This window comes from Hyla sarda, chromosome 3, assembly GCF_029499605.1.
Source record: "Hyla sarda isolate aHylSar1 chromosome 3, aHylSar1.hap1, whole genome shotgun sequence".
Taxonomy (NCBI): Eukaryota; Metazoa; Chordata; class Amphibia; order Anura; family Hylidae; genus Hyla; species Hyla sarda.
Window position 1 is genome coordinate 444,570,364 of NC_079191.1, and position 13,900 is coordinate 444,584,263.

At 47.3% G+C, this 13,900-nt stretch overlaps 1 protein-coding gene across 4 annotated transcripts in view; it reads left to right on the forward strand.

Annotated features, from left to right (window-relative positions):
- LOC130363199 (lactoylglutathione lyase-like) overlaps positions 1–11,414 on the forward strand; it is a 42,312-nt gene extending 30,898 nt beyond the window's left edge. For all 4 annotated transcript variants that reach the window (XM_056568664.1, XM_056568662.1, XM_056568663.1 and 1 more), the window contains exons 6-7: positions 1,139–1,228; positions 10,892–11,414. In XM_056568664.1, the coding sequence (XP_056424639.1) occupies positions 1,139–1,228; positions 10,892–10,983 (182 nt within the window). In that variant the 3' untranslated portion in view covers positions 10,984–11,414. The remainder of the gene's footprint in view (positions 1–1,138; positions 1,229–10,891) is intronic.
- The last annotated feature ends 2,486 nt before the right edge of the window (positions 11,415–13,900 follow it).

Consider the following 13,900-nt stretch of genomic DNA (forward strand, 5'->3'; position numbering starts at 1 on the left):
AAACCATCATATGTCGAGTACATATGTCTATGTAAAAATGGTCATTGGTTCTGGATCCTCGGAACCATTGTATGTTGAATACATATCTCTATGGGAAACTGCTAATTGGTTCTGGGATGACCATTGTATGTGGAGTGTATGGGGAGTGTTTAACACACCAGGGTGCCTCCAGCTGTTGCACAACTACAACTCCCAGCATGCATGTACAGCCATTGACTGTCTGGGCATGCTGGGAGTTATAGTTTTGCAACAGCTGGAGGCACACTGATAGGGAAACATTGATGGATGGGGTGTATAGTGTGTCTATGTATTGTATGTGATGTGTGACATCGCATACAGTACTGTACAGTTCTTTAAATACCTTCAGGGGGGACAGAATGTCCTCCATTACCATCCCGCCGACTACAGCTCTATAGGAAAGGAAGGGGAGGGCAGCCAGCAGCTCATTGGATGCCTGCAGCAAGATGCTGCAGGCTATTGGCTATGGCTGTACTGGGGGGGCGGGACTTACACGGAGCTCGCAGTGGAAGCCTGCGTGAGTTAGCAGGACAGCATGTGAGTGACAGGAGGCAGAACGGGGCACACGGGGACATTATACAACTATCTGTCAGTTACTGAAGTTGTCAGCGCTGTCAGATAGCTGTTTGTACGATGGCCCCGACACACAACAGCATCATATGTCGATACTGCCTTCAACATACGATGGGCTCTGAGAGGCCATCATATGTTGAAATGATCATATGTCGAGGCCATCATAAGTCGAGGGATCACTGTATATATATATATATATAGCAGGTTTACAAAGAAAAAAAAAAGGAATCACTTTCTTGGTCAGAAATACAACCAGGACGTCTGGTAATGGTCACCTGATGATCGCAACGCAACACCATTCACTTTCATTCGTTTCAATGCAGCTTAGTTGTGGGTAAAGTTACTGTGCAGCCCTATTTATTCCTGGGATTAGATCAGGGCTTGAAGGGATCTATAGTGAGGTCAGGAAACCAGAACCTATAGCCTATAACCCCAAGGCAGAATTTGACAGTAGGAATAACAGATCATGGTGAATCCCGACCATTGTGACTGCTCTCCGCACCATCTGCTGATACATGTATCATGTTCTGCTCTCCTGTATAAATAGGTCATATTGGTATCGCTGTCCCCGATGTCTATGTTGCTTGTGAGAGGTTTAAGCAGCTTGGAGTCACATTTGTGAAGAAACCCAATGAAGGTAAAACTTTCTAATATTATTTTAATTTTAAAAGTGTTATAATACATAGGAAACTATGAAAAATAAAACCAGAGGCCATAGGGTCGCCAATTTACCACATATGGTGCAAACTTTTAATAAATTTCCCTCGACTGAAATTCAAATTCAATCCCTCGATTCAAATTCAACGGAAAAAAGAACACATACAAGGACCGATGATAAATTCTTATTTATTTATTCTCTGCTTATTGTGATATAATTGTCTCGTACTCCACACCCGGAGCTGCATTCCTAATTCTGCTTCAGACAGTTACTCTGTTAAGGTTGCTACGTAAGGGCTGCATAGCGACGTCCAATTAAGTGTTAGTAAATGGAAAATATTGTAATTGTGATGCAACAGTGTTACGCCGAGCGCTCCGGGTCCCCGCTCCTCCCCGGAGTGCTCGCAACATCCTCGCAATTGCAGCGCCCCGGTCAGACCTGCTGACCGGGTGCGCTGCGATACCTCTCCCAGCCGGGATGCGATTCGCGATGCGGCAGGCGCCCGCTCGCGATGCGCTTCCCGGCTCCCTTACCTGACTCGCTCTCCGTCGGTCTTGTCCCGGCGCGCGCGGCCCCGCTCCCTAGGGCGCGCGCGCGCCGGGTCTCTGCAATTTAAAGGGCCACTGCGCCACTGATTGGCGCAGTTAGTTTAATTAGTGTGTTCACCTGTGCACTCCCTATTTATACCTCACTTCCCCTGCACTCCCTCGCCGGATCTTGTTGCCATTGTGCCAGTGAAAGCGTTTCCTTGTGTGTTCCTAGCCTGTGTTCCAGACCTCCTGCCGTTGCCCCTGACTACGATCCTTGCTGCCTGCCCCGACCTTCTGCTACGTCCGACCTTGCTTTTGTCTACTCCCTTGTACCGCGCCTATCTTCAGCAGTCAGAGAGGTTGAGCCGTTGCTGGTGGATACGACCTGGTTGCTACCGCGGCTGCAAGACCATCCCGCTTTGCGGCGGGCTCTGGTGAATACCAGTAGCAACTTAGAACCGGTCCACCAGCACGGTCCACGCCAATCCCTCTCTGGCACAGAGGATCCACCTCCTGCCAGCCGAATCGTGACAGTAGATCCGGCCATGGATCCCGCTGAAGTCCCACTGCCAGTTGTCGCCGACCTCACCACGGTGGTCGCCCAGCAGTCGCAACAGATAGCGCAACAAGGCCACCAGCTGTCTCAACTGACCGTGATGCTACAGCAGCTACTACCACAGCTTCAGCAATCATCTCCTCCGCCAGCTCCTGCACCTCCTCCGCAGCGAGTGGCCGCTTCCGGCCTACGATTATCCTTGCCGGATAAATTTGATGGGGACTCTAAGTTTTGCCGTGGCTTTCTTTCGCAATGTTCCCTGCACTTGGAGATGATGTCGGACCAGTTTCCTACTGAAAGGTCTAAGGTGGCTTTCGTAGTCAGCCTTCTGTCTGGGAAAGCTCTGTCATGGGCCACACCGCTCTGGGACCGCAATGACCCCGTCACTGCCTCTGTACACTCCTTCTTCACGGAGATTCGAAGTGTCTTTGAGGAACCTGCCCGAGCCTCTTCTGCTGAGACTGCCCTGCTGAACCTGGTCCAAGGTAATTCTTCTGTTGGCGAGTACGCCATCCAATTCCGTACTCTTGCCTCCGAATTATCCTGGAATAATGAGGCCCTCTGCGCGACCTTTAAAAAAGGCCTATCCAGCAACATTAAAGATGTTCTGGCCGCACGAGAAATTCCTGCTAACCTGCATGAACTTATTCATCTGGCCACCCGCATTGACATGCGTTTTTCCGAAAGGCGTCAGGAGCTCCGCCAGGATATGGACTTTGTTCGCTCAAGGCGTTTTTTCTCCCCGGCTCCTCTCTCCTCTGGTCCTCTGCAATTCGTTCCTGTGCCTCCCGCCGTGGAGGCTATGCAAGTTGACCGGTCTCGCTTGACACCTCAAGAGAGGACACGACGCCGCATGGAGAATCTGTGCCTGTACTGTGCCGGTACCGAACACTTCCTGAAGGATTGTCCTATGCGTCCTCCCTGCCTGGAAAGACGTACGCTGACTCCGCACAAAGGTGAGGCAGTTCTTGATGTCAACTCTGCTTCTCCACGCCTTACTGTGCCTGTGCGAATATCTTCCTCTACCTTCTCCTTCTCTGCTATGGCCTTCTTGGATTCCGGATCTGCAGGAAATTTTATTTTGGCCTCTCTCATCAACAGGTTCAACATCCCAGTGACCAGTCTCGCCAGACCCCTCTACATCAATTGTGTTAACAATGAAAGATTGGACTGTACCGTGCGTTACCGCACGGAACCTCTCCTAATGTGCATCGGACCTCATCACGAAAAAATTGAGTTTTTGGTCCTCTCCAACTGCACTTCCGAAATTCTTCTTGGATTACCGTGGCTTCAACGCCATTCCCCAACCCTTGATTGGTCCACAGGAGAGATCAAGAGCTGGGGTACCTCTTGTTTCAAGGACTGTCTTAAACCGGTTCCCTGTACTCCCTGCCGTGACCCTGTGGTTCCCCCTGTAACCGGTCTTCCTAAGGCTTATATGGACTATGCTGACGTGTTTTGCAAAAAGCAAGCTGAGACTTTACCTCCTCACAGGCCTTATGACTGTCCTATTGACCTCCTCCCGGGTACTACTCCACCCCGGGGCAGAATTTATCCTCTGTCTGCTCCAGAGACTCTTGCTATGTCTGAATACATCCAGGAAAATTTAAAAAAGGGGTTTATCCGCAAATCCTCCTCTCCTGCCGGAGCTGGATTTTTTTTTGTGTCCAAAAAAGATGGCTCCCTACGTCCTTGCATTGATTACCGCGGACTTAATAAAATCACGGTAAAGAATCGCTACCCCCTATCTCTTATCTCAGAACTCTTTGATCGCCTTCAAGGTGCCCACATCTTTACCAAACTGGACTTAAGAGGTGCTTATAATCTCATCCGCATCAGGGAGGGGGACGAATGGAAAACGGCATTTAACACTAGAGATGGACACTTTGAGTATCTGGTCATGCCCTTTGGCCTGTGCAACGCCCCTGCTGTCTTCCAAGACTTTGTTAATGAAATTTTTCGTGATCTCTTATATTCCTGTGTTGTGGTTTATCTGGACGATATTCTGATTTTTTCTGCCAAGATAGAAGAACACCGCCAACATGTCCGCATGGTTCTTCAGAGACTTCGAGACAATCAACTTTATGCCAAAATGGAGAAATGTCTGTTTGAATGCCACTCTCTTCCTTTCTTAGGATACTTGGTCTCTGGCCAGGGATTACAAATGGACCCAGACAAACTCTCTGCCGTCTTAGATTGGCCACGCCCCTCCGGACTCCGTGCTATCCAACGTTTTTGGGGGTTCGCCAATTATTACAGACAATTTATTCCACACTTTTCCACTATTGTGGCTCCTATCGTGGCTTTAACCAAGAAAAATGCCAATCCCAAGTCCTGGTCTCCCCAAGCGGAAGACGCATTTAAACGTCTCAAGTCTGCCTTTTCTTCTGCTCCCGTGCTCTCCAGACCTGACCCATCTAAACCCTTCCTATTGGAGGTAGATGCCTCCTCAGTGGGAGCTGGAGCTGTCCTTCTACAAAAAAATTCTTCCGGGCATGCTGTTACTTGTGGGTTTTTTTCTAGGACCTTCTCTCCGGCGGAGAGGAACTACTCCATCGGGGATCGAGAGTTACTGGCCATTAAATTGGCGCTTGAGGAATGGAGGCATCTGCTGGAGGGATCAAAATTTCCTGTTATCATATACACCGATCACAAGAATCTCTCCTATCTCCAGTCTGCCCAACGGCTGAACCCTCGCCAGGCCAGGTGGTCGTTGTTCTTTGCCCGTTTTAACTTTGAAATTCACTTTCGCCCTGCCGACAAGAACATTAGGGCCGATGCCCTCTCTCGTTCCTCGGATGCCTCGGAAGTAGAGGTCTCTCCGCAACACATCATTCCTCCTGACTGTCTGATCTCCACTTCTCCAGCCTCCATCAGACAAACTCCTCCAGGGAAGACCTTCGTTTCTCCACGCCAACGTCTCGGGATTCTCAAATGGGGACACTCCTCCCACCTCGCAGGCCATGCGGGCATCAAAAAATCCTTGCAACTCATCTCTCGTTTCTATTGGTGGCCGACTCTGGAGACGGATGTTGTTGATTTTGTGCGGGCCTGTACTGTCTGTGCCCGGGATAAGACTCCTCGCCAGAAACCTGCTGGTCTCCTTCATCCTCTGCCTGTCCCCGAACAGCCTTGGTCACTGATTGGTATGGACTTTATTACAGACTTACCCCCATCCCGTGGCAACACCGTTGTTTGGGTGGTCGTTGATCGATTTTCCAAGATGGCACATTTTATTCCTCTTCCTGGTCTTCCTTCAGCGCCTCAGTTGGCAAAACAATTTTCTGTACACATTTTTCGTCTTCACGGTTTGCCCACGCAGATCGTCTCGGATAGAGGCTTCCAATTCGTGTCTAAATTCTGGAGGGCCCTCTGTAAACAGCTCAAGATTAAATTAAACTTCTCTTCTTCTTATCATCCCCAATCCAATGGGCAAGTAGAAAGAATTAACCAGGTCCTGGGTGACTATTTACGGCATTTTGTTTCCTCCCGCCAGGATGACTGGGCAGATCTTCTACCATGGGCCGAATTCTCATACAACTTCAGAGTCTCAGAATCTTCTGCTAAGTCCCCATTTTTCGTGGTGTACGGCCGTCACCCTCTTCCCCCCCTCCCTACTCCCTTGCCCTCTGGTTTGCCCGCTGTGGATGAAGTGACTCGTGATCTTTCCACCATATGGAAAGAGACCCAAAATTCTCTTTTACAGGCTTCATCCCGCATGAAAAGGTTTGCCGATAAGAAAAGAAGAACTCCCCCCATTTTTGCACCCGGAGACAAGGTATGGCTCTCCGCTAAATATGTCCGCTTTCGTGTCCCCAGTTACAAACTGGGACCACGCTATCTTGGTCCTTTCAAAGTCTTGTGCCAGATTAATCCTGTCTCTTATAAACTCCTTCTTCCTCCTTCTCTCCGTATTCCCAATGCCTTCCATGTCTCTCTCCTTAAACCACTCATCATTAACCGCTTCTCTCCCAAACTTGTTTCTCCCACTCCTGTTTCCGGCTCTTCTGACATCTTCTCCGTGAAGGAGATTCTGGCCTCCAAGACGGTCAGAGGAAAAAAATTCTTCTTGGTGGATTGGGAAGGCTGTGGTCCTGAAGAGAGATCCTGGGAACCTGAGGACAACATCCTAGACAAAAGTCTGGTCCTCAGGTTCTCAGGCTCCAAGAAGAGGGGGAGACCCAAGGGGGGGGGTACTGTTACGCCGAGCGCTCCGGGTCCCCACTCCTCCCCGGAGCGCTCGCAACATCCTCGCAATTGCAGCGCCCCGGTCAGACCTGCTGACCGGGTGCGCTGCGATACCTCTCCCAGCCGGGATGCGATTCGCGATGCGGCAGGCGCCCGCTCGCGATGCGCTTCCCGGCTCCCTTACCTGACTCGCTCTCCGTCGGTCTTGTCCCGGCGTGCGCGGCCCCGCTCCCTAGGGCGCGCGCGCGCGCCGGGTCTCTGCAATTTAAAGGGCCACTGCGCCACTGATTGGCGCAGTTAGTTTAATTAGTGTGTTCACCTGTGCACTCCCTATTTATACCTCACTTCCCCTGCACTCCCTCGCCGGATCTTGTTGCCATTGTGCCAGTGAAAGCGTTTCCTTGTGTGTTCCTAGCCTGTGTTCCAGACCTCCTGCCGTTGCCCCTGACTACGATCCTTGCTGCCTGCCCCGACCTTCTGCTACGTCCGACCTTGCTCTTGTCTACTCCCTTGTACCGCGCCTATCTTCAGCAGTCAGAGAGGTTGAGCCGTTGCTGGTGGATACGACCTGGTTGCTACCGCCGCTGCAAGACCATCCCGCTTTGCGGCGGGCTCTGGTGAATACCAGTAGCAACTTAGAACCGGTCCACCAGCACGGTCCACGCCAATCCCTCTCTGGCACAGAGGATCCACCACCTGCCAGCCGAATCGTGACAAACAGTTGCAAAAAGATCTATTTTTGATGGGTTTCTGATACTAGTAGAGATGAGCAAACTTACAGTAAATTCGACTCGTCACAAACTTATCGGCTCGGCAGTTGATGACTTATCCTGCATAAATTAGTTCAGCTTTCAGGTGCTCCCGTGGGCTGGAAAAGGTGGATACAGTCCTAGGAGACTCTTTCCTAGGAATGTATCCACCTTTTCCAGCCCACTGGAGCACCTGAAAGCTGAACTAATTTATGCAGGAAAAGCATCAACTGCCGAGCCGAGAAGTTCGTGACGAATCGAATTTACTGTAAGTTCGCTCATCTCTAGATAAGGAGATGTCAGCAAAGTAGTAAACACTTAAAGGGATATTCCAGGATTTTGTTTTTATTTGACTTTGCTACGGAGCTGTAAAGTTAGTGTAGTTCATAATATAATGTCTGTACCTGTTGTGTGACGGTTTTCTCGCAATTCTTCTGTGATTTTCGCCCCAATAATTTTAAAAAGCATATAAAATGTCGTCTCAGGTTTTCTCAGGTTGTAGTGTGGCCGAGACATTACATCACTAGTCAGGTGTGCAAAGGAAGCCTGTCTTTGCTTCAATGGGTGGAGTGACCGCTGGGTGGGAGGGAGATCATTCTGCAACTAATTGTATTTTTGAAACAGCTGGAGGCACCCTGGTTAGAAAACACTGGTCTTTTTAACGGATTGCAGTTCATTTGTGTTTCAATGGGTGGGGTGGCTGATGTGGGGAGAGAGGAAAGTGACCTCAAACTTACAAACAAGGAACTATGGGATTTGTAGTTGAAGAAGGAAACTCCAACAGGAAATAGCCAGTTCACAAAAAGATAGCCACAGCGTTATACCGTAGTAATCTCACAACAAAGCCATTTAGCCCAAGACAAGCACTGATCCTTCCTAAACATGTCCATAACTGTCTGCCAGGAACGTACTAAAATGACCTTATGGTGGAGAACCCCATTAATAATAAAGGGGTATTCTGGGCTTAACTAACTTTTAACTATCCTGCCCATTATGAAGAATTATGCTAGTTGTATATTTCCTTGCTATACCGCTCTGCCGTGGATTGTCTTCTTTTTCTTCTTTATATGGTCCCCCCAGGTCTAGCGTTTCCGTTCAGGTCTTGATGACGTTCCTCTAACAATCCTTTGCGGCTCGAGGCGGCAGCTGGTATCAGGGGGCTTGGCTATTTCTTGTATTTCCTTACAAGCCAGCCCCCTGATGAAGTTTGCGGTCCATCCGTATGTCCTGACCTGCCGGCGCCCGTGATCTCAGCAATCTGCAGAAGGCTAGAATTCCACTGAGGTTTTTTCCCACCAGCAAAAACGCCAAGAAAAACTGCCACGGATTTTCCCTGCATTTTGGCAGTTTTTCAGGCGTTCTTTTTTTTTTTTTGCGTTTTCCCTGGTGTGTAGAAATAGCCAGTTTTGTCCCCTGTTGCAGTTTTCTCACTGCCTTCAGGATACCACTCCATGGGTCGGATGCTGAGCGCCCCCGGTCCACAGAGTGTAAGGAGGTGAGGAGTGATGTATAGCATCACTACTCACCTCCCCAGGCCGTATAGTATACAGGAGTGCATAGTGTACCCGTGTATACTATACATGAGCCGGGAATCCTGTCACCAGGCTGACAAGACTCCCTGCTCCTATAGCCCCTTTGGGCGGCATACAGAATATACAGCTATCTATTGATAGCTGTATATAGTGTATACAGAACACAAGGTCCACTTACCTCCCTCGTTTCTGTCCCTGCCGGGTCTGTGTAGCTCCGCCCCTAGTGATGATGTCATTAGGGGCAGAGCTACAGACAGGAGTCAAGCTGGAAAGTCTGAAGCTCTGTTCACATTAGGACAGTTACAAGTTAGTTAAGCCCGGAATACCCCTTTAACGTAGGCAGATCATAAGACAGCATATTGAAAGACTCACAGTACAGGATTAATACTATGTCAGATTGTGACAACACAGCAACCATACTGCAGCCATTATCTGTAGGAAGCAGGATCTGTAGTGGGATACTGCACATTCTGGAGTAACCCTTTCCCACATCAAATGACTCTAAAGTACATGGCCGAAAGAGTTACTGTCATTAATAAAAAAATAATTGAATACCAAGACATGAGGTGGGGCATATGTGCTTATGACCTCACGTGTAATTTCTTGCCTTTTCAGCCTATTTTTTGGTCAGTTTGTTTGTCTGCTCACTCTTCCTGTACCTGTGAGCATCACCTACCACCACTCTTCTTCACGTCATTATCTTAGCTCATTCTTTAGTTGACTCCCCCCTTCTCTCTTCTGAGACTTGCAGCCTGCATTGGGGAGCGGAACTGCTGATCAGCTTATCAACTCCGATTGTTTCTTTCGTTACTAAGTCAGAGGATTCAGGACGACCAGGGTTGGACGGCTGATTTGCCGGTAGAGCGACCCCTAGTGGCCAAATTTATAGAAGTCATTTTCTAAGGTTTAAGTATATACTTTTTCACAGAAGTTTATTGCAAAGTTGTTTATAATCAGAAGAACTAATTAAAGCTAAAAAAAAAAAAAGTGTAAATGGCATTAACACTTTAAACACTCCAAACTGTATCATGAGTGCATGATGCTATGTACAGTTAAAACTAGAAGAATTAGGAATGCAGCTATAAAGCATAGCATAAACACTGCAGATTCTGAATAGAAGTCCACAGCAGAATATCTGCACCAAATTATGTAGATTTTAGGGCAGTTTTGTACAGTGTAAAGTCAGAAGGAAAGAACACAATAAATCAGCAGCGTTTCCAACACCCAAAGTGACACGCTGAGAACTTAAAGGGGTATTCCAGTAAAAAAAAAAATATATATATATATATATATTTTTTTTTTTATCATATCAACTGGCTCCAGAAAGTTAAACCGATTTGTAAATTACTTCTATTGAAAAATCTTAATCCTTCCAGTACTCATCAGCTGCTGAAGTTGAGTTGTTCTTTTCCTTCTGACCACAGTGCTCTCTGCTGACACCTCTGTCTGTCTCAGGAACTGTCCAAAACAGGAGAGGTTTGCTATTGGGATTTGCTCCTACTCAGTTCCTGAGACAGACAGACAGGTGTCAGCAGAGAGCACTGTGGTCAGACTGAAAAGAAAAACTCAACTTCAGCAGCTGATAAGTAATGGTAGGATTAAGATTTTTTAATAGAATTAATTTACAAATCTGTTTAACTTTCTGGAGCCAGTTGAAATGAAAAAAAAAATATGTTTTTACTGGAATACCTTTAAAACCTGCCCCACAAGTTACCTTGTATAATATATTACAGTGTATTATGCCGGCCAGTGTTGCAGTGACAAGTTACCAATGAGGACAGTTTCAAACTGTTTGTCTCCAGCTGTTGTAAAACTACAACTCCCAGCATGCCCGGACAGCCTTCGGCTGTCCGGGCATGCAGGGAGTTGTAGTTTTGCAACAGCTGGAGACGCACTGTTTGGAAAACACTGTATTTGGACATGACGGGCCTAGAAGCCAAGATGGTGCTATCTCTGATCTGGGCCATTGCAGCAGGATGATGGCAGTAGATGGCGCAGGAGCCATGTCATTGTACAGAAGACCCCTGCCACGCCTGTGCTGTATATTTCTTCTGGGTTATTGTATTTAACGCTTGTGTATTTTTCAGGAAAGATTAAAGGGCTGGCATTTATTGAAGACCCCGATGGCTATTGGATTGAGATCTTCTCTCCTGACAAAATGGCGTCCATCATGACGTGATCACAGTTTTCACCCTTCTCCTACATGTCAACGCATAACTGGTTCAACAAGATTCACAATTCATCACAGCAAAAGTGAAGACACAGTAAATGAATGACAGAGACTTCTCTGCTGCCAAATGAGTCTTCACGCTTCATCCTCAGGACCCATGATCCTTTGTGACTTGCGTCGCATCCCCTTCATTGCCTGTACACCAGCAGCGGATCCTCTATACTGCAGCCTGTCCTGTTTACTCACATGTGACCCCGGTGGGGAAGAGACAATGGCGGTGTCCTCCCTGCTTTATGAGTCTTTGTTATGTATTTATCTTCTGAGTCATTTCTGTATAACAGCTCATAAAACACGGAAATAAACATTATAATTGTACCAGAGGTAGGACATGGCGCTAAAATACACCATACAGAAAACGGGCACTAAAATACACCATACAGTAGACGGGCACTAAAATACACCATACAGGAGACGGGCACTAAAATACACCATACAGGAGACGGGCACTAAAATACACCATACAGGAGATGGGCACTAAAATACACCATACAGAAAACGGGCACTAAAATACACCATACAGTAGACGGGCACTAAAATACACCATACAGTAGACGGGCGCTAAAATACACCATACAGAAAACGGGCACTAAAATACACCATACAGTAGACGGGCACTAAAATACACCATACAGGAGATGGGCACTAAAATACACCATACAGTAGACGGGAAGTAAAATACACCATACAGGAGACGGGCACTAAAATACACCATACAGGAATGGGCACTACAGTACAACATACAGGAGACGGGCACTAAAATACACCATACAGGAGATGGGCACTAAAATACACCATACAGTAGACGGGCAGTAAAATAAACCATACAGGAGACGGGCACTAAAATACACCATACAGGAATGGGCACTACAGTACAACATACAGGAGATGGGCACTAAAATACACCATACAGGAGACGGGCACTAAAATACACCATACAGGAGATGGGCACTAAAATACACCATACAGGAGACGGGCACTAAAATACACCATACAGGAGATGGGCACTAAAATACACCATACAGAAAACGGGCACTAAAATACACCATACAGTAGACGGGCACTAAAATACACCATACAGTAGACGGGCGCTAAAATACACCATACAGAAAACGGGCACTAAAATACACCATACAGTAGACGGGCACTAAAATACACCATACAGGAGATGGGCACTAAAATACACCATACAGTAGACGGGAAGTAAAATACACCATACAGGAGACGGGCACTAAAATACACCATACAGGAATGGGCACTACAGTACAACATACAGGAGACGGGCACTAAAATACACCATACAGGAGATGGGCACTAAAATACACCATACAGTAGACGGGCAGTAAAATACACCATACAGGAGACGGGCACTAAAATACACCATACAGGAATGGGCACTACAGTACAACATACAGGAGACGGGCACTAAAATACACCATACAGGGGACAGGCATTAAAATACACCATACAGGAACGGACACTACAGTACACCATACAAGGGTCGGGCACTGCAGTACAACATACAGGGGACGGGCACTAAAATACACCAAACAGTAGACAGGCACTAAAATACACCATACAGGAGACGGGCACTAAAATACACCAAACAGTAGACGGGCACTAAAATACACCATACAGGAGACGGGCACTAAAATACACCATACAGGAGATGGGCACTAAAATACACCATACAGGAGACGGGCACTAAAATACACCATACAGGAGATGGGCACTAAAATACACCATACAGGAGACGGGCACTAAAATACACCATACAGGAGACGGGCACTAAAATACACCATACAGGAGACGGGCACTAAAATACACCATACAGGAGATGGGCACTGAAATACACCATACAGAAGACGGGCACTAAAATACACCATACAGGAGATGGGCACTAAAATACACCATACAGGAGACGGGCACTAAAATACACCATACAGGAGACGGGCACTAAAATACACCATACAGGAGATGGGCACTAAAATACACAATACAGGAGATGGGCACTAAAATACACCATACAGGAGACGGGCACTAAAATACACCATACAGTAGACGGGCACTGAAATACACCATACAGAAGACGGGCACTAAAATACACCATACAGGAGACGGGCACTAAAATACACCATACAGGAGACGGGCACTAAAATACACCATACAGGAGATGGGCACTAAAATACACCATACAGGAGATGGGCACTAAAATACACCATACAGGAGACGGGCACTAAAATACACCATACAGGAGACGGGCACTAAAATACACCATACAGGAGACGGGCACTAAAATACACCAAACAGTAGACGGGCACTAAAATACACCATACAGGAGACGGGCACTAAAATACACCATACAGTAGACGGGCACTGAAATACACCATACAGAAGACGGGCACTAAAATACACCATACAGAAGACGGGCACTAAAATACACCATACAGGAGACGGGCACTAAAATACACCATACAGGAGACGGGCACTAAAATACACCATACAGGAGATGGGCACTAAAATACACCATACAGGAGATGGGCACTAAAATACACCATACAGGAGACGGGCACTAAAATACACCATACAGAAGACGGGCACTAAAATACACCATACAGGAGATGGGCACTAAAATACACCATACAGGAGATGGGCACTAAAATACACCATACAGGAGACGGGCACTAAAATACACCATACAGGAGATGGGCACTAAAATACACCATACAGGAGACGGGCACTAAAATACACCATACAGGAGATGGGCACTAAAATACACCATACAGGAGACGGGCACTAAAATACACCATACAGGAGACGGGCACTAAAATACACCATACAGGAGATGGGCACTAAAATACACCATACA